General features: G+C 40.2%; 1 protein-coding gene across 1 annotated transcript in view; it reads left to right on the forward strand.

Annotated features, from left to right (window-relative positions):
* The window catches only part of spz6 (Spaetzle domain-containing protein 6), a 218,447-nt gene that overhangs the window by 157,856 nt on the left and 38,300 nt on the right, over nt 1–22,291 (forward strand). Inside the window, exon 7 of the mRNA XM_067138688.2 lies at nt 21,800–22,100. Coding sequence (XP_066994789.2) covers nt 21,800–22,100 — 301 coding nt within the window. The remainder of the gene's footprint in view (nt 1–21,799; nt 22,101–22,291) is intronic.

Raw genomic sequence — 22,291 nt, forward strand, 5'->3', positions numbered from 1 at the left:
GGTATTATTATAAATTCCTTCCATTCCTTTGGTATTATACTATTATTTATGACATAGTCAAAGATAAATTTTAAATAAGGCACTATGTACCACCCCGTTGTCTTTAATACCTCCCCAGTAAGTTGATCACTTCCTGCTGCTTTTCCTTGCTGAAGCAGTTGGATTTCTCTGAAAATATCTTCATTTGTGAATGAGAAGCTTCTTGTTTCCCTCTGTGTCTCCCCCTCTCTATTTTCTGTTTCGGTTTCCAACTCCTGACAATCATGTACTGAATCTCTGAATTCCCTATTAAATAGGTTTGTTTTCTCAGTATCTGTTAAATAGTGTTCACCCCCTTCTCCCACCATTGTAGGAATTTGGATTCCTTTCCCTTTTTGATTCCTGATATATGAATACAGCTTTTTCCATTTCCCTTTGTGGTTATTACCCTCTTGAAGTATGCCATTCATATAATTCTCTTTTGCTTCCTTTTTCACTTTATTCAGTTTCCTCATTAGCTGTTTTCTAGTTTCTCTACTCTCCCTACCCTCTTTGATTTTCCTGTTTACTATTATACATTTTCTTTTTAATTTTCTTATTTCCCTTGTATAATAAACAGGGTCTGAGGTCATTTTACCCTTCATAACAGGTACAAATCTCTTCTCTCCTGCCCAAATGATTCCTTTAAATTTAGCTCAAAGTGTATCCACATTACTCCCTTCACTTATCCAACAACTGAATTGTGATTTGAGGTAAGTTCCAAATTCATCAACTTTAGTTTTTTGGTAAAATTTCTTGTCTTGTGTACCCTCTTATTAAGCTGTTTTGGTACAAATCCTACATCCATTATTACATCCTTATGGTCTCCTATTCCTTCAATTACCTCAGTTTTATCAACAATTTCCCATGGTTTAACCAAGAATATATCTAGTAAGTTATTGAGACGAGTCGGTTCTTGTACTAGTGTAAATCCTCCCTCCCAAATTAACTTGTTTGCCAGTTTCTGTTCATGGGCTTCACTTGCAGCTCCATTCCTACTTTTAAAGACACCACTCAAACTTATTCGTCTACTTATGTCCTCCCACACCATCTCTCCACTGACAGCTCGGAACATACCACTTATGATACAATTCCTTTAGTTTTGTCAATTGCCACCTTTTCAATACAATAAAAAAATGAAGTTTATAACCTGCAACATACCACTTAATCGAGCAGCTCGTCTCCTTTCTCCCAAGTCTTCCCAGCCCAAACTTTGCAACATTTTTGTAACGCTACTCATTTGTCAGAAATCAACCAGAACAAATCTAGCTGCTTTTCTTTGGAATTTTTCCAGTTCTTGAATCAAGTAATTCTGGTGAGGGTCCCATACACTGAAACCATACTCTAGTAGGGGTCTTACCAGAGACTTATTTGCCCTCTCCTTTACATCCTTACTACACCCCTAAATACCCTCATAACCATGTGCAGAGATCTGTACCCTTTGTTATCAATCCTATTTATGTCATTACCCCAATGAAGGTCTTTTCTTATATTACCACCTAGGTACTTACAATGATCCCCAAAAGGAACTTTCACCCCATCAACACAGTAATTAAAAGCGAGAGGACTTTTCCTATTTGTGAAACTCACAACCTGACTTTTAACCCCGTTTATCATCATTCCATAGCCCACCGTCCATCTCACAACACTATCGAGGTCACCCTGCAGCTGCTCACAATCTTGTAACTTATTTATTATTCTGTACAAAATAACATCATTTGCAAACAGCCTTATCTCTGATTCCACTTCTTTACACATATCATTGATATATATAAGAAAACATAAAGGTCCTGTCAGGATATTTGATGTTTTGATGTTAGTCATGTTTTATTGTGAAGTGTAATTGTAACCTTAAAAACAAAAGAAGTGAAGATCGATCAGTCCTTGTAAAATTGTAGTATTCGCGAGTTTAAGTATTGCATTAAATGGATTTAAGATACCTAATTATTACACGACATATGATATGATGTACAAAACATTAACATCTAGCGACCGTGACAGGACAGTTCTGGCCGTGTAATAATCCTATGAAGGTAAAATTAGAGAAAACTTGCTTCGCAGTACCGGTACACCTTTCGATTTCGACCGACGTAGAGACATGGCTGCTTTAAATGTATTATTGAAAGAAAGAACACAGTTATGTCGTTTATTTACAAGAGCGTTTAACATATTCCAGAACAAGATTGCTGAGGAAAATGTGACACAGTAGGATGTTTTCACCAGTTTTAAGGAACTCGAAGATAAGGCCGATCGACTGTTTATACTTGGTGTGAGAATCCATGAAGCTTGGCATACCAATGAAGGCACGGACGAAGATGTAGCTGCGGAATATGAAGAAGTCGAATCATATCAAGATAAGTGGACAACAGTGAAATGTAAGTACGAGACATTCAGTGAATCTTTCAAGATGGCGGCTGGAGGAGACACGCACAAGCTTAGTGCTGCTGCAGTTTGTGTTGTTTGTGTGGTAATAATCAGAGTTGTTGCGCTTTACGGTTCTCTGCGTGGGTCTATTCGAGTTAAGGAATTGGTGTGTGCAAGTGAAAAAGTGAGTTCTCCTTTTGAATGGCTACTAGCAGAGAGAAACTACTACATTCCGGCGTTCTCTCTGACTGGATGAGCCATTTTCCAGACTTATGGGCGCCTCCCTACTAGCTCGGAGCCGGACAATCCTAAGCCTGGTCGCTCAGCGATTAGGGGCTTGCTTTGCCTCCTACTACTGGCTGGAGATGTCCACTTAAACCCCGGTCCCACCACTTGTGAAATGAAAACAGACATAAACATCTATTGTCAAAATGTGCAAAGCCTAAACAATAAGTTGTCTGATTGTGAACTATCCCTGCCAGACTTAAGAGAAGTTGACGTGATTGGACTTACGGAAACGTGGCTCTCTTGGGCTAGTGACAGTGAACTACCATTCAGTGCTAATTACAGAATATTCCGTCGTGACTGTGAGCTAGTGTGGGTGGAGCTACTCTTTCCTCGATGCCCTGTACTTGTGGGATGTTACTACAGACCACCAAATAGCCCATTCAGTGACCTTGAACAGTGCCTGGACTCAGTCATTGCAGCTCTCCCTCATGGTGAAGTAATTTTAACGGGCGACTTTAGCTTGTCTATAAAGTGGTCTTCACCAACTACCGGACTGTCAGCTAACAACTGTGGCACATACTTTATAGACGGTTTTATTAATGGCCTCGGACTGAAACAGTTTAATATGTACCCAACCCGTGGACCCAACACCCTGGACTTCATACTCTCCTCATTAGAACTTAAAACAATAACCCCAGGCAGAAACCTTTTCCTGTGTGACCACCAGTCCCTCGATGCTGCGACCACCAGTCCCTCGATGCTACACTCCTCCTTCCCCACCCCTCCTCAAAGCCTCACAGCAGGACATCCTACCGCCCTACCTACATCTGGCGCCGTGCCGACTGGCCTGCAATTTGTCGTGCCCTGGAATGCCTTCCCTGGAGTCTGCTGGAAATAGCTGATATCGAATTGGCTCTTGACCTGCTGTACGACTGGCTGCAAGCTGCAATTAAAGACTTTGTACCTGCACAATGGGATACTACTAGCAAACATCAACACTGGATATCACAAGAGACCAGACTGATACTATTTAATAAGAAGAGAGCTTGGCACCTGTGGAAAGACTTCCCTAACCCACACACTCACAATACCTTCGTTAAAATCCGCCGCCACGCGAGGTTTATGGTCAGAAGAGACTACAAAACACACGTAGACACTGTCACTGAAAACGTCCGCAGCAATCCCAAGCGCTACTGGAGTCTCATCAACACACGGAGAAGGACGGAGCAGATTCCTGTCAGCGTGAACCACAACGATGCAACAGCAGATGGCACCGATCGCAATGAACTGTTCAACAGGTATTTCTTCTCCAACTTCTCCCCTCCCTTACAAAACCAACTTCTCCCCTCCCTTACAAAACCAACTTCTCCCTCCCGTTGGTACAGCCTCAAACAGAACCCTATCAAGCATAACTAGCACGCCAAGTGAAGTTCATAACCTTCTTCAAACTCTTCGTACCAACAAAGCTACCGGTGCCGACACTATAGGTCCTCTTTTCCTAAAAAATACTGCCAGCACTCTTTGCGTCCCTCTCTCTAAATTATTTAACAGATGTTTTGCCGCAGGCTATTTTCCTATTCCCTGGAAACAGGCAAATATTGTTCCACTTCTCAAATCAGGCAACAAATTTAATGTTTCATCTTACCGACCAATCTCTATTCTCCCCACACTATCCTATAACTTTGAAAAAATTATACACCAGCGTCTCCTCGCATTCACTTTGCCGTATATCTCAACCAAGCAGCATGGTTTTCTACCAGGTGGCTCTTGTCTAACAAACCTGGCCACTCTGCATAGCTTTACATCACACGCCATTGCAGCTAAATCACAGCTGGATATCTGCTATGTAGACATTTTGAAAGCTTTCGATTCTGTTGACCATACTCTGTTGCTCCATAAACTCTCCGAACGATTTAATATACATGGCAGTCTTCTGACCCTTCTTGCTGGCTTCCTACATAACCGTTGGCAGAGAGTGGTAATATCAGGCACTTCATCCTCATGGTTACCAGTCACCTCCGGGGTCCCACAGGGCAGTACTCTTGGCCCCTTGCTGTTTTCTTTGTTTATGGACGATCTGCCGTCCGAACTCAACGAAACAGCGAATACCCTACTCTTTGCTGACGACTGCAAGATTTTTAGGGAGATCAGGAATCCAGCAGATGCAGCTCTGCTACAGTCCTCACTTAATGCCCTCTCGAACTGGTGCCGTACTTGGTAACTTATCCCCAATCCACAAAAATGCAGCCACATGACTATAACACTGCGTAAATCTCCTCTACCGACATCATATTACCTACTCGACAAGCCCATCACCGTGGTTACGCAACAGCATGACCTAGGTGTAATATTCGATACAAAATTACAATTTAAGACCCATATAGAAACATATACAACCAAGGCTATGAAATTACTAGGCATTCTCTATCGCTTCACAGAAATTTCTGACCCCATTGCTCTACGTCACTTCTTCCTCATGATCGTTCAACCTCTCTTAAACTACTGCTCTCCGATTTGGACAACAGCCGCCCCCTCCAATACTAAGCAGTTAGACAGAGCAGTGTCCTTCTTTGCTGCAATTGTAAGGAACAGAAACCCCAAGCTCAGAAATCTGTCTATGCAGCAGGTATTAATGGCAATTAATGTGTCACCACTGCACATCAGGCGACAGGTAGCTGACCTGAGTTTCCTCCACGAGATCTTAAATGGACATTACCGCTCGGAACATCTTGTTTCTCTCTTCTCTCTCCACGTTCCTTCCCGTTCCACCAGAACTAAAGACTTTCTCCACATTCCCCACACTCAGCACTCAATACTTCAACGATCTTTCCTAATCTGCCTCCCAACACTCTTTAACAATATTAATAGGAGACAAGAGCTTGATATAGCATCAAATAAAAGTGAATTCGAGAGGTGTGTAAATAGTATCTTAAAGATAAGTTGATGTGAAGGGATTATACCGCCATCTCGACCCACGACGACTTGGCTATGAACATGGACATTCTATGGTTTTCGATTTGGACAGTTATTAGTAGGATGTGTACCTGATCTTGTTATATTTTGTTATGTTTGTTATATTTTATTATGAAAGTTTACGTTTATTAAATAGTCTGTTGACAGTGCAAGTGAAATTTGCTCAGTGCAGCTGTATCTTGTGCTTCATGAATAAATAAATAAATAAATAAGCTCGAGTGTTTCTCAGACTAGTAGATTGGTTAGTAAATTGCCGAAGTTATCGTTTGTCAAGTTCTCGGGAGATAGTAAGCAGTGGTTACCATTTTGGGCACAGTTCAAATGAATACACGAAAGTAGCGAGCTGGATGATGCAGAAAAGATTCTCTATCTAAGAGAATCTATGACTCCTGGGACAAGGGCTTATGAGCTTGTGAATGGTTTTCCACCTATTCCTGAAAATTATAGTAAAGCTGTTCAGTTGTTAAAAACACATTATGGTCGAAAGGATTTATTAATAGAGCATTACGTAAGAGACATTATAAATCTAGTGACTGAAAAACCTTCCCTGTCAGTGCTGTATGATCGAATTGAGGTTAATGTTAGATCGCTGGAATCAGTGGGTCTAACTACTGACAACTAGGCTGCATTATTATTTCCTCTCATGGAGTCTTGCTTGATTGATGAATTGATCCATGTGTGGCAGAGGAGAGGAGATAATATGCAAGAAGCTAGGTCACAAGAAAAGCTCAAAGGACTGTTAGAATTTCTGAAATCTGAAGTAGAAAATGAAGAATACTTGCAGCTAACTGGGAAGATCAGTGATATTAGTGTGGGTAAAGCTCAAACATCAAAACCTTTGAGAAAATCTGATGTTCCAACTGCTCAAGGTTTAGTTTACACTAGTGGTGTAGGTAATGCATGTGCTTTCTGTAAAGTAGAGACTCATGCTTCATCGCAATGCCAGCAGGTAAAAGATATGACTCTCGAAGAAAAGAAATCTAGACTCTCCCAGAACGGTGCATGTTTCAAGTGCTTCAAGGTGGGGCACGTTGCAAGAAAATGTTACTCTCGCCTCTCCTGCAATGTGTGTAAGCGGCAACATTATCTGGTCATGTGTGATCTTTCAGAAAGGAAAGTTGAGAAAGAGTCGCAGGCTTCACCTCAGTCTAGGTCAGTAACTAATTTCTGCATTAATTCCTCGTGTGTCTATCTTAAAACTGTCTTGGTTAAAATAATGCATGGATATAATCAGGAACTTGTGCGTGTCCTTCTGGACTCTGCTTCGCAGCGTTCGTACGTGAAAGAAGAAATGGCAGAGAGATTAGGTCTTCAGGAGATTAAGAAAGTGACTATGAGCCATGCTGTGTTTGGTGGTATTACTGGGTCTCCTGTAGAACATCGTGTATTTGAACTTATTCTTCAGAATCTTGATAAATGTAATCAGTTGAGACTGACTGCTCTCAGCCAGCCTGTTATTTTCAGTCATGTTCCTCGCCTTACAGCAGAACACGTGATGAAACTGGGACTGTCACACCTAGATGTGGGGAGAGATAAAGAAATAGAAATCCTTATCGGAGCAGATTTCCTAGGGTCAATTCTCTTGAATGAGCGTAGAATAGTGGGAGATTTGACGGCAATGTTGGCTACATTAGGGTGGATGGTATTCAGCAGAAATCAGTGCTCAGGTTGTGATGAGAGGGAAGCAACACCTATTCTGCTGAATATAGAGAAAGTGAGTGACCTGTGGGAACTGGACATTTTGGGGATAGAAGATCCTATCTCTGAAAAGAAGAAATGTCAACTGGAAGAAGAAGCAAAACTAGATTTCCTGGAAACTGTACTGATAAAAGAAGATGGTAGGTACGAAGTTCGACTTCCATGGCTGAAAGATCATCTGCCCTTAGGTCCATCATACGAGATAGCAGAAAAGCAGCTAGAAATTACAAAAAGAAAGCTTGACAGCAACGGCCTCTTAGAAGAATATGATAAAGTTTTTCAAGGCTGGCTTGATGATGAGATAATAGAAGAAATTCCGAGTGATCAGGCTGGAATCTGTGGGCATTATCTTCCTCATCGACCTGTCATCAAGAATTCTGCAACAACACCAGTGAGGCCAGTCTTTGATGCTTTCGCGAGAAGAGGTAACAATCCTTCCCTCAACGATTGTCTAGAAAAGGGTCCCAATCTCATCAAACGAATTCCTTCTCTCCTCTTACAGTTCCAAAAGAAGTCAGTTGGGGTTATTGCTGATATCCGTAAGGCGTTTCTGCAAATTTCAATAACACCAGAAGATAGAGATGTTTTGAGATTCCTGTGGGACAAGGAAGAAGTGAAAACCTATAGGCACAATCTAGTAGTTTTTGGAGTGACATCAAGCCCTTTTTTACTGGCAGTGGTGATTGACCACCTTCTAGACCAAGCCTTGCTAAATGCTCAAGATGAAAATAAAGTGACTGTTGGTATTATTAGACAGCTTAAGGACAGTTTTTATGTTGATAATTGTGTGACAAGTGTCTCAAATGAGGAGGAGCTGGAACTATTTGTCAGTACTGCTCAAGAGGTGTTTTCCCAACACAAGTTTAAGTTCAGAGGTTGGGAGAGCACTGATCCTTTGCTTGAAGATGATTGTAAGTTGTCACCCATCCTTGGAATAATGTGGAATCACAAGGAGGATGTGCTTCGTTTGAATTGTGAGCCTCTGGAAAATATTTCACAAGAGAAGATAACTAAAAGGATAGTGCTGTCTACTGTCCATCGGATTTATGATCCAATAGGATTTTTGATGCCCATTATGCTCCTGCCGAAGCTTTTACTACAGAAAATAAATGAGGTCCCTTGGGACACGGAAATACCTTTGGAAATGAAAACCACATTCGGAAAATGGCTTTGTGAACTTCAAGAATTACATCAGTTGGAGATCCCCAGAAAATTCCCTGAGGTATATATAGAACGTAGCCTTCACGTCTTCTGCGATGCGAGTCGAGATGCATATGCAGCAGTGGTATTTTTACGTATGCATACAGAATCATGAGTTTACGTCCAGCTCCTTCAAGCAAAATCAAGAGTAGCTCCTTTACCCCGGCTGACCATTCCTCGACTCGAGCTCATGGGAGCAACAATAAGTGCTCAATTGTTGTCAACTGTGAGAAAAGATTTTGACGCTGAGTCAGTTTACTTGTGGACAGATTCTACGACAGTGTTGACATGGATACAGCGTGAGATCCTTTGGTCAGTCTTCATTGAGAACAGGGTTAGGGAAATAAGACAACTGACTCAAAAGGAATCTTGGAGGCATGTGCCTGGTACAGTGAATCCTGCTGATCTGCCTACTCGAGGATGTGGGACAAGAGAACTTATAACCTCCAGATGGTGGGAGGGGCCATCCTGGTTGTACCTTCCAGCGGAAGAATGGCCTTCAGATTGCAGCGTCAGGAATGAAGATGAAATTATGCACGAAAGAAGAAAGACTGCCACAAGCCTCGTCATCACAGAAGATCCATTAAGGTCAAACTGGTACTACAAATATTTTTCTTGATTTCACAAGATAGTGAGATTGATTGGTTGGATCAAACGGTTTATATTTAACTGTAAGTCTAAAAGGAGGAAAAGTGGAGAGCTGAATTGTTCAGAATTGGAAGACTGCGAAAGAACAGTTATTAAACTTATCCAGACTGAGAGTTTTCGAGGACCTGAGGATCAAAAGCTGACTTCAGTTGTACCAATCCTGGATGAACATGGTATTTTGTGAGTGAATACGAGAGTATCAGAGAGGGAGGCTAAATTTGAGTTTCGTCAGCCCGCAGTCTTGCCAGGAGATCACCCTGCTGTTCAGCGACTTATTCATGGTACTCATGTTCAGAATTGTCATGTAGGCCCACAGACTCTGTTGGGTATTCTCAGAGAAAGATTCTGGATCTTGAATGGAAGAAGAGTCGTGAGATCCTGTGTGAGAAAATGTGTTATTTGCAAGCGATATAAGAAAGAGAGACTAAAGGTTTCTACACCATCTCTACCTCACGATCGCGTGAGAGATGCCAAGATTTTCGAAGTAGTTGGTGTTGACTTGGCTGGCCCGTTGATTGTGAGAGGTAATCAGAAGATGTGGGTATGTTTGTTCACATGTGCTGTGTACCGAGCAGTACATTTGGAACTGCTCGCATCGCTATCTACAGACTCTTTTCTTCAAGTACTACGAAGATTTATATCACATAGAGGAAGGCCTTCGATAATAAATAGTGACAACAGAACAAATTTTAGAGGTGCGAGCAACATGATGGCTAAGCTTAACTGGCAGCAGATGGAGTCTTATTGTAGCATTCGAAGCATTGCATGGAAATTTATCCCTCCCACAGCCTCGTGGTGGGGTGGTTGGTGGGAGAGATTGATCGGACTGTTCGTAAAGTTCTGGGAAAATCTTCCCTGACATCTGAAGAATTAATTACTGTTTTATGCGAGTGTGAGGCAGTTATCAATAGCCGACCCTTGACTGCAGACACAGAAAATCCTGATGACTTGAGACCAATCACACCAGCGATGTTTCTGCAAGAAGCCCATGAGATAGGTGTACCAGATATGGATACGATGGGTGGACCTCAACTGAGGAAGAGAGCAGCCTATCGACTGCTATTGAGAAATGCACTTTGTCAGAGATTTCAAAAGGAGTACCTTGGTCAACTTCAGTTGAAACAGAAGCAGCATGACAAATTTAGCAAAGGAGATGTTGTGCTCATTGAGATGGACAAACTTAATAAACTAGAGTGGCCGCTGGGCATTATCGAAGATCTGTTACCTGGGAAGGACGGTCGTGTAAGAGTTGTGAGGCTTCGTACGAAGAGAGGAGTAGTCATGCAACCTGTTCAATGTCTGATCCCGTTAGAATGTTCCCTGTCATCAGTTGAAGAGACCAAACACAAAATTGATGCCTCAAAGAGAGAGGCAGACCTAGAGGTAGACCGTACTAGATGTGGAAGAGTGGTGCAGCGACCTGCACGGTTTCTGTAATGAATGACTGATTGCTGCAATTTTGTTGAATGACTGAAAATTGCAAGGTGGGAGAATGTCGGGATATTTGATGTTGGTCATGTTTTATTGTCATCATCATAGGCATTTATTCGTCAACGAATATGTAGTATATAAATACAATGTCATTTGGACACATTAATTGTGTCGTCTCAGATGGCTGAACAGACCGATTCTGGATGCACAGATTTTATTGCAGTGACAGCACACACTAGGAGTTGTAGCAGATGGTTGTGCAAGAATGCCACCCCTCGCATTTGCTCGTTCTTTCCTGTGGTTCCTCCTCTCAGCTTCTAATCTTCTATCTTTTTTCTAGATGTTCAACTCCATCGTATACAATGCTACGCCATTTGGGCCTACCCTTGGCTGTAGTTTCCCAGTTGATCGTATCAATATGACATCTTTTAAGATTATACTTTAGAACATCCTTATACCGTTTAAGCTGCCCTCCATGGTTACGCTGCCCATTCTTTAGTTGGGAGTACAAGATTTTCTTTGGGAGGCGTGTATCTGGCATGCAGACGATATGACCAGCCCAGCGTAGCTGATGCCTGACTATCATTGCCTCTATGCTTGTAGCGTTGGCTTCCTCAAGGATGCTAATATTTGTTCGACGATCTTGCCATTTAACTTTCAGTATTCTCCGTAAGCATCGTTGATGATATTTTTCCAGGCATTTTAGGTTTCTCCTGTAGGTTGTCCAGGTCTCGCAACCATAGATAAGAGTAGGAATTACAACAGCATTGTAAACGTACAGTTTGGTTCTCACACTGATATCATATTTGTCAAACACCCTTCTTAGGAGACGACCGAAAGCCGCACTAGCGCATCTTAAATGATATTGGATTTCTGCATCAACGTTTGCACGTGTCAAGAGATGGCTTCCAAGGTAAGGAAAATGATTTATATTTTGCAGAGACTGGCCATTGATTGTAATAGTTGGAGTTCTCTTATTGGAATTAGGTGCCGGCTGGTAAAGGATCTTAGTCTTATCAATATTAATTTCCAGTCTGATTCTTTCATATGCTTGATTAAAATCATTGAGGATTGATTGCATATCTTCCTCTGTGTTGGCTAAGATAACATTGTCATCTGCGTACTGAAGCTCTATAACTGACACTGAGGACACCTGGTCTTAGCTCGCAGTCTGTTAATATTAAACAGATTTCCATCAGTTCTATACAGAAGTTCTACTCCTGATGGCAGTTTATCATCCACAAGGTGTAGTATAGTTCCAACAAATAGTGAGAACAATGTTGGAGCAATTACACAACCTTGCTTTACTCCAGTAGAAATACGGAAAGGGTCTCTTGGTTTTGTATTAGAAAGAACAGTAGCAAACATGCCATCGTGTAGCAGTCTGAGTATCTGTATGTATTTGTTTGGACATTCGATCAGAGCTAGAATTCTCCATAGAGCTTCTCGATTAACAGAATCAAATGTTTTATTGTGAAGTGTAATTGTAACCTTAAAAACAAAAGAAGTGAAGATCGATCAGTCCTTGTAAAATTGTGGTATTTGCGGGTTTAAGTATTGCATTAAATGGATTTAAGATACCTAATTATTACATGACATATGATATGATGTACAAAACATTAACAGGTCCAATAATACTGCCTTGAGGAATTCCCCTCTTAATTATTACAAGGTCAGATAGAGCTTCGCCTACTCTAATTCTCTGAGTTCTATTTCCTAGTCCAATAGCACTCATTTTTGCCAGTAGTCTTCCATGGTCTACCCTATCAAATGCCTTAGATAGGTCAATCGCAATGTAGTCCATTTGGCCTCCTGAATCCAGGATATCTGCTATATCATGCCTAAATCCTACAAGCTGAGCATCAGTGGAATAACCTTTCCCAAACCCAAACTGCCTTCTGTCAAACCAATTATTAATTTCACAAACATGTCTAATATAATCAGAAAGAATGCTTTCCCAAAGCTTACATACAACGTATGTCAAACTGACTGGCCTGTAATTTTCAGCTTTATGTCTATCACCCTTTCCTTTATACACAGGGGCTACTATAGCAACTCTCCATTCATTTGGTAGCTAAACACTGGGTGAAAATTGAACATTGACATCTAAAAACTGGTGTAGAATGTAGTTCCTCCGCAGAACATTGATGATAAGTAGGGGCCTTATTTTTTGATGAAATAAAACTGTTGATTTCGGTGTTAAAACTGACACTATTTCGGTAGGTATTTCATGAAATAAATTGTTATACTGATCGATGTTTCCTGCGAAATCTTCCTTGTAGGGGTTTTAAAGTAAACCCTTGTAATGTATGATTATTATTAAATCTTAGAAAAACCAAATATGCAAATTGTTATATAAATATATAAATCGCTGATAATTTGAAATGAAGTTAGGTGATCTGCCCTGTGATATACATTTATACATAACCTACATTTTTAGACGTTGAATTACTTGTCTCCAAAGTACAAACTAAGCATGGTTTCAACATTAACAGCATGCAGAGTTGTGCGACAGTCAGGAAGTGTCTTTGTGCAAGCAGAGAAGCTCCTCTCGCTGACCACATTAGGTGTCGGAAATCATAATGCTTGCGAACACTTGGATGCAAATTCACGGTGGTCTTTTATAAAACCTCCTAAAACTTTGCTAACACTGTCTTCTTTCACTTCCTCAACCAGATGTGCTTTCATGGCATTTTGCAAAGTCATATAGCTCTGGAAGATGTTCATGGATATGCTTTTTTTCCCCGGTCGGGGATGAGTATCTCAGATGGTTAAAGCGCTAGCTTTCTGACCCCAATTTGGCAGGTTCGATCCTGGCTCAGTACGGTGGTATTTGAAGGAGTTCAAATATGTCAGCCTCATGTCAGTAGTTTACTGGCACGTAAAAGAACTCCTGCGGGACAATATTCTGGTATGTCGGCGTCTCCGGAAAACGTAAAAGTGGTTAGTGGGACATAAAAACAATAACATTATTACTACTCAAACAGGCGATTTATTTACAATAGGCCTACCAATACCGTCATATTTTACAGTAAAGACAGTATTATTTACCTTTCCTTTTATATTCATTCTCTTCCTAATCCAGGATTATCCTATTTTTCTAGAGGAATGTTGGCTTGCATGAATGCTTTTTTTTGTGTCTATTACAAATTGGTCTCTATAATTTTTCAACACCTTTATGATCTGTAAAGTATCGTCGATTGTTATTTGCCGCTTAGAATTATGTTCATTTGCTTCATTCTGATTCTCTGCAGTGTATATTGCACGTTTCCACTTTACGAATATTACCGGTACACTATTGGTACATTAGAATCTTTCTTGCAGCATCAAATATAGTATGCAAACCTTTTCTTGAGCCCTGAACTCCATAGTGCTGAATGGGAACTAGGGCTCAAGAAAAAGTTTGCGTACTATACATAGAACCCCTCACTGTTGTATTCCTCGGCCCTCGAATAACCTGTTGTGACTTCAGTTTTCGACATTTTTATACTTAATTGTTGGACATTTGCTGGTAAATGTTTGTAAGTAACGAACTCTCATTGCGCACTGCTGTATCTACGACCGGTCTTGTATCTTGTTACGACCACAGCGCTATTTGCTGTAATCGATAACAGATATTGATTTTTATCGACTGCTTTAGAGATAGATTCACAATTAAGTATTTATTTATTTTCCACCTAGTCGACTAGGTGGAAAATAAATAAATACTTAATTGTGAATCTATTGAAGTGCGATATGGACCATGAAGCTGATTTTATGTAATGCTTTAGAGATCACGGAATTAAATACACATACTTTCGATACACAGTGCGTACCGCTTTGTGTGCATTTGTGAGGAGAATATACAGCGCTATCAAGTAAATGAGAAGGAAACTACAATAGCCAAGTTCTCAGAAGCATTTAAACATTTATTGGAGAGCTCTTCCGGTGCAATTTCGAATTTTTCGCACCAAGTGGTGTATATTTCGTGATTGTTTGCGCAATTCTCGCAATAAATCAAATTTTGCGAGTTCATTTTGCTAAAATACGGTGTTTTTTTGTACCTGGGAAGGTATATATAGACAAGAAAGAAGATATAAAAAAAACTTGTGCATATCATTATTACCAAAAAATACGGCCCCTAATGATAAGGTAAAATATGTAAGTTTGATAGTGGCTTGTAATATCCGATCATAAGAAGAAACAGTACGTTACGAGGTACTTAAACAAGTGGATCTCACACAGGCACTGACAGAAGACTAGTTATATGGCAAGAAAGTTCTCGATCCAATGCCAAGCCTCAAGTATGAAAAACGAAGTTAAGAGTTAAAATGAAATAATGGATAAAGGGCAAGAAAGTAAAAACTCAAGTAAGAGACTCACCTCGAGTGCCTGTTGTATGTACAGAGAGTGGCAAGGAACAGGTGCTAGAGCTTACTGAAAGCACAGAACATTACTAAGGGAGGGAGAGGGTCGGGTCAGGAGGGAGGAGAAGAGGGTTTATGGAAGGGGCGGAGTTAGGTGGGCGTGGTGAGGAAGGATAACTATTACGTGTTACGTATAATCTGAAAGAACAAACTATTTTTGGGAAGTTTAGCACTGTTCAGAATTGAAATAAGAATATCAAATAAAATTCTGGGCTTTTCAGAAATGTCGTTCAGGTTCAGATTCAGGTTGAAATATTTATCTAGATGTATGTAGCAGGTTTCTGTGATATCTAGTAAGGGGCCTTTGCTCAGCGTATCCAATATTGTTAAGTCCTGATCAATTCCGTTGAATTTGTGTTTATAATCCTGAATGTGCTGACCAGCTGCAGATGATGATGATGCTTGTTATTTAAAGGGGCCTAATATCGAGGTCATCAGCCCCTAATGGTACGAAATGGAATGACAACAAAAAGTTCAAAATCATCCACTGACCAAAATAAAATGTCATGAAGAATGAATGGATGGACATGAACCCAAAAAAACAAAAAACAAACAAAAAAACAGTAGATCCGACTCAAAAAAAGATCATAAATAATAGTATTACTGACCAAGGGACCACTTATAAAGACAATCCTGAATTGAGGATGCTTGATGTCTAAAGGGGTCCAAAATCCAGGTCAAGGCCCCTCAGAATGGTTCTTATCGCTAGTAAAGTAGAACCATGGTATTTGTCATGTTGGGGTAGTAATCAAAAGTAGCGAAGACTCACAGTGTTCCACACATGATGGTACTACTCACAAGTATTGTACGTCGTACAGGTAACGCAGACCTATGGTGTTTCTCATACAATGGCGCCACTCAAAGCCAACACATACTGATGAGGTTCCTCACCTATGTTTACTAACCACAGGGACCTGTACTATCCCGTGGTGTTCCTCACATAGTGGGTACTAATCACAGGCAACGGAGACCCACGGTGTCGCTCATAGAGTGGTACAACTCACAGGCAATGGCCAGACCCGCAGTGTTGCTTACATGGGTACGACTCACAGGTACTGGAAACCCACTGGAGAACCAACTCACTGCTTATGCTAATCACAAACTTATTTCGTACCTAATATAGTGGTACTAAAAGCAAGTAAAGGCGACTCATGGTGTTCCCCATGTGATGGTACTAATCAAAAGTAGTTTCATGGTTCTAAGACAATCATCCCTTGGTCGCCCCTTTTAGTCGCCTCTCACGGCAGGCAGGGGATACCGTGGGTGTATTTTTTGTCTGCGTCCTCCACCCACAGGGGGTAGAGAGAGAGAAAAAAGAAGAAGAAAGAAGGGATCCATCGGTTCGAAAAATGAAGTAACGGACGAAGAAAGGCAAGGGCCACGAAGGGCATGAAAATGAAAGACTCCCTAGGCCTCGAATGCTCTAATACCGTCGGGGTCAGAAATGAACAAGAGTTGACCAAGGGAGGTCAGACAGAATAGACGAATGTGAGGAGCCTGGCATAAGTAAGTGGAAGCAATGCCAAGAATCAGCTAACGGCCCCGTGGTCGCCAATCCACACTCCCAAGTTGAGAGCCCCTTTGGCCCCTGTTAGTCGCCTCTTATGACAGGCAGGGGATACCGCGGGTGTATTCTACATGTGCGTCCCCCACCCGCAGGGGGTAGTGTGTTTCGTCCGCGAGAGGTATTTTATTTCCCTCAAGTCCGCCGGCAAGCCGGTTAGGACCCCCTATCCGCCACCTGGGACACGCCACGTGGGAGTATCACCTCTCCCCACCTCTTCGTGGCTGACCAACTGCAGAAAACCTATTGTATTTGATTGCATTAAGATGTTCTGCATATCTAATCTTAAAGTTCCTTCCAGTTTGTGCTATATAGGAACTGTTTCAGTCGTTGCACCGGAATCTGTCAACACCTGACTTAGTGAAAGGGTCGGATTTGTTGACTAGGTTGGAATTGTGGAGAATATCCATATTTCTATTGCTAGTACGGAAAGCAAAATTAACATTATGTTTCTTGAATAAGTTGGTGACACTGTAGATGTTTCGATTAAATGTAAAGGTTGAAAATAACTTAGGTCTGGAATTATCTTTTATTAAATTAGATTTTGAATGATGTCTGAATTTGTTGATAATACGTTTGATGAAGATTTTATTATAACCATTAAACTTAGCTTTACAAAGGTTAAAAATTGATTGTACCCTCCTAATTCAATACAGCATATATTCCATCATTAGTTGGAGTAATCAAATTCAAACATGTTTTGGCTCATTTGAGCCATCTTCAGTGCAAAAAAGGGGGGTTGAAATAATTTACATAATAGAGCTAAAAAATGCCAAAAAACATAATGAAGGAACTAATGAAAAAACAAAAGAGAGCCTAGACAGAAACAAAATTAACACAATATACAATATTTACATCATAATGTGGAGCAAAAAACAACTCGCTGAGATAAAATTCAGTGAAACAGGGGTTAATACAAAACATAATTGAAACTAAAAACTGTGTTAACCTAAGAAGAAAATACATGAAAAAGGTATTATGTTTGTCCAAATTCACTCCTTCAAGACTATGTTACGACCTGACAAGAGAGCTCTTCTATACAGAAGAACTACGTCACAAACTAATATTGCCGTCTACAGATGCATTCAACCAGTTACAAACAGAGCTGCAAACCAAGAAGGGAGATATATGGGAAACATTTTACATCACAGATTGGATGAAGGCAAACTATGAACTCATGCACATAGTGACTAGATTAGCAACACACGGTTTTCATCATCGTGTGTGTGCTAACAAAACTTTTCACACCCCGAGAAAGGAATGTATATGTGTACTGTGTGAGAAGATTTGTGACTTATATCATGTTGTGACATGTACTAAAAGACAGATGGGACTAACCAAATTCTGTTTTGATGTAATTAGTCATGTAAACATATTTTAATGGCCACTGGCTGCAGTAAAATCTTTATAAAAGAAGTGAAAATAAATGATACACATGGAAATGAACAATAAGTGCACACAGTGAGGTTGCGGACCTCTTAGTTTACAAAATATTGGTTTTGTAACAATATAAAACAGGATGAAATCACTTGTTTGAATATTCAGGCCGAAAATCTTCCTTTGTAGAAACCCATCACATGGAATGGCTAGGAGGGGAGCGGGAGTGAAAAAGTTTGAGAAACCAAGCCTGAGATAACGTGCAGGTAAAATCCCTGTGACATGGAAAAACATTGATGAAGTTTAAAGCTTTAGAACAGCAGTATTCTCAATATCTTCTCAATCTAGTAATCCATTTCTTGATTATTGTTTCACAATGTTGGCTGGTTGGTTTGCCTCATTGTAAAAGGTTGAAAGGGCCACAACATAAAGTTGAGAAGCTGTGTTAGGGAAATGACAGATGCATGGTAAATTGTAAGTGAATAGTGGAAACCGTCAATGAAGTTCCACTCTGTAATGGAAACAGATGAGGTTGTGTGAGAAACATTGACTGATAAATAAAAAATATGGAAAGGGTGTGTAGAAAGCTTAAACTTATGATGTTTAGAAGGTGGTTGTCCTCTCAAACACCCTGGCCTTCTCAAACAACATTAATAATAAATATAATAAGTATTTGAACTCTGGAGTTTACAAATTAGAATGCCGATCCTGTAATTCCAGCTATATTGGTCAAACAAGCCACAATTTTGTCATGAGATACGCCGGACATCACAACACTCTCTAATATAATCATTTTTCAGCTTTGATTGGACATCATAAAGCATCCAGCAATGAATACACTTCAATAGATAAAGATTTTAAGATCTTGCATTATGAGCAAAAAGGCACTTTGCTCAACATTCTTGAGAGCTTCCACATCAATTTAGATCAGTTTAAAAAACCCTCTCACAATTTAAATGAAGTCAACAAAAAAAGAACATTCTACTTGAAACATTCATTCCATATATTTGTCAGAACTTCCATAATATAAACAAACCCCGCTTCCATCTCTCCAACTCACCTCCACTCCCCCCCTCCCCAACCCACTCCCAATCAGCCCTGCACTGTCCCTTCCCCCTCCACTCCTTCCATCCTCACAAACACAGCTGAGCCAACAATAGACTCGATCGTGCGAACGAGACTGTTTTACACAAGAAATAGATTTTGAAAATCCGAATGAGGAAATAGTAAAATTAAAGTTTTCTATGTTAGATAGGTTATGTGGCGATCTTAATAAACTAGATGATCAAATGGCCACATTGATGTTAGATGATGAAAATGCTGACTTTGAAACAGAATATAATACTGCAGAAGCATATAGAGAAAAATGGATCATGTTAAGGTGAAGATGGAAACATTTGTAACAAAATATGCTCAGGTAGGACTAGGTAATGATGCCCAGTCAGTTGGTTCATTCCCTAACCTCAAGTAGGAGGGAACTTAAACTTCCTAAAATAGAGCTGAAACAATTCAGTGGAAATATAAAAGACTTTTTGGGTTTTTGGAACTAGTTTAAAAGAATTGATGAAGACAGGGATATGGAAGATGCAGATAAATTTCAGTATTTGCTTCAGGCTACAGCAGAAGGTTCATGAGCCAGAGAGATTGTAGAGAGTTTCCCCGCATCTGCTGAAAATTATAACAAAGGTATTGAAAGCTTAAAAAATAGATTTAATAAGGAAGAATTATTGACCAAATATTACGTGAGAGAGCTACTAGGACTCGTGATAAAGAATGTAACAGAGACCCAAGCCATGCTTGAAATAGCTCATCTCTACGATAAGTTAGATGCACACCTGAGAGCATTGGAATCAATCGGAATGACATCAGATAAATACGCAACAACTGTCACTGGTTCTTGTGTTCAGCAACTTCTGAAAATTCTCTCTCCATCTATTTCTTATTTCTTCTGACTTTGTTGGTATTATGCTGCCTTCATCCTGCACGAATCTGGTATTTACTTCATCTCTCTTTGTGTTTCTTAAAATACCATATAGTAATTTCTTGCTGGCCTGCATATCATCTCTCAATATCTGTGTAAATAAGGCCCAGCTTTTCTTTTCATCCTCCACTACTTTCTTGGTCAAATTCTTTGCCCCCACATATTTTCTTCTACTTTCTTCAGTCTTAGATGCCTTCCATGCCATTTTCTTTACCTTCAGTTTAATCTTTATCCTATCATTCCACCAGTGTGTCTCTTTGTCTTTTTTCTACCACATACCTTTTCTGCACATCCAACCAGTGCTTCCTTAAAACTTTTCCACTCATCTTCAACATTCTCCATCTCCACCCTGGGTACCAAGGTTTTTATTTCCCTTTGAAATTCTTCCTTTATAGTTTTCTCCTTCAACTTCCATACTTTAATTCTTTTCTCTCTTCTTATTGGGTTTTTTCAATCTATGCCACTTTCAATTTTCCTATCACAACTCTATGATCTCCACCAAAGGCTTCTTCAGGCAAGGCTGTAACATCTGAAAGGTTCTTCTGGTGTTCTTTCTCTATGATTATATAATCAATCATGGTCTTTGTTCGTCTGTCTCCCCAAACACACCTTGTAATCTTCTGACTGTCCTTCTTCCTAAACATGGTGTTTCCAACAATAATTTGGTTCCTCATGCAAAAATCCACCAACAACTCACCCTCTGGATTTATATTTCCATATCCAAACAGCCCTACAAAATCTTTCTTTCCCTGTCTTTCCATTCCAACTTGTGCATTTGGAGTAAAATAATGCAGATAAAACTTGCATTCGAAAGTGACGTAACAAATAAAAATCACTTGATATGTTATCTGGTTCGTAAGCAGAGTATTCATCACTGTCATCTGTTTCTGAACCTGCTACTTCAGACAAAATATCCAAGATATCACTAAGTAATAATAATAATAATAATAATAACTTAAATGTTTCCACCTTTTCAATACAATATATTCACAAAATTACAAAATTATACGGTACTAGTTTCGACCCATCTAGGGGTCATCATCAGCTGTATTGGAGCAAAGATCATTTGTGGCGAAATCCTAAGATCATTTGTGGCGAAATCCTAAGACAATATTGTCTTAGGATTTCGCCACAAATGATCTTTGCTCCAATACGGCTGATAATGACCCCTAGATGGGTCGAAACTAGTACCGTATAATTTTGTAATTTTGTGAATATATTGTATTGAAAAGGTGGAAACATTTAAGTTATTATTATTATTATTATTACTTATATATTGTTCAATACGGACCAAAAACATGAAATTCATAACCATCAAAGATATCACTATCATTGAGTCGGCATGACGACATGTTTGTACAGTAAACAGCTGACAGCACGACTTATTTTTTTGCACTCAGCACACGGCACATCTAGTGCTTTGGTAGAGGCCATGGCAAGGAGAAACTACCCTTTTCGTTGTTTCAGTTTGAACTTCCTGATAACTGTTGCATTCTAGTGGACATTAGATGAACTATTCCCTCCAAGCAAGGGAAGGAAACCATATAGGATACGTGCAGCTGCCTATAAACACACGCCTCTATGGTGCCACAGCCAGGAAGCAGTGCATCCGTATGGGCATAATGTTGAAAGTGTTAGGAATAAACTGGTATACAATCTTTGAGTCACTTAGTTCAAAGAGGTAAACAGTAGCCAGTGCTCTATTGGTGACTTCAACAATGACAGATGAAAGGAAGGAAATACTATGGCATGGAAAATGCATTGGTGGAAATGGGGAGCATTGAGTGAGACAGGTTGTGCTGTGCTGTTTACATGTGTCTTTGTAGTTGTTTACCTGTGAGGAAACGACTGTATGCCTGACCATCCTTATGGCACCACAAATTTTCATAAATCTCATGTGATTTTTCACAGGCAGTCTCGCTGTCATTACATGGAGGGTGGCTGTCTCTCATCTCCGCGCTGGGTCAGTCTTCTCGTAGCTGAGATTTACTATCCAGACACCTTCCTGCCCAATTCAGCATCATCGCGGTGGCCAAGTTACCGCAACCCTGTGTCTTCAGACAATCCTCCCCCAGTGCAGGACTTCCAGAACTACCAGCAATACCTCCACAAACGAGCGGGCACAGCGCCAGACTCGATTACAACTTCAACGGCTGCATCAGCACCGAAACCCTCTCACTGTGACGGTGTGGATGAAATAGGATGCTTTCAGGTAAGCTCTTACTGATATAAAATAAGAGCTTTGTCTGCACATTGCTCAGAATTAAAAAAGAATGGTATTTCTGTATCGGCCATGTCCACATTAAGAAGAAAATGCAATTTTTAATTTCTGTCATTTCTGTCTGTCTGTCTGTCTACATGTATGTACGTGCATCACGAGAAAATGACTGGCCAGAATTTAAC

Source organism: Anabrus simplex, chromosome 1, assembly GCF_040414725.1.
Source record: "Anabrus simplex isolate iqAnaSimp1 chromosome 1, ASM4041472v1, whole genome shotgun sequence".
NCBI classification, from domain to species: Eukaryota; Metazoa; Arthropoda; class Insecta; order Orthoptera; family Tettigoniidae; genus Anabrus; species Anabrus simplex.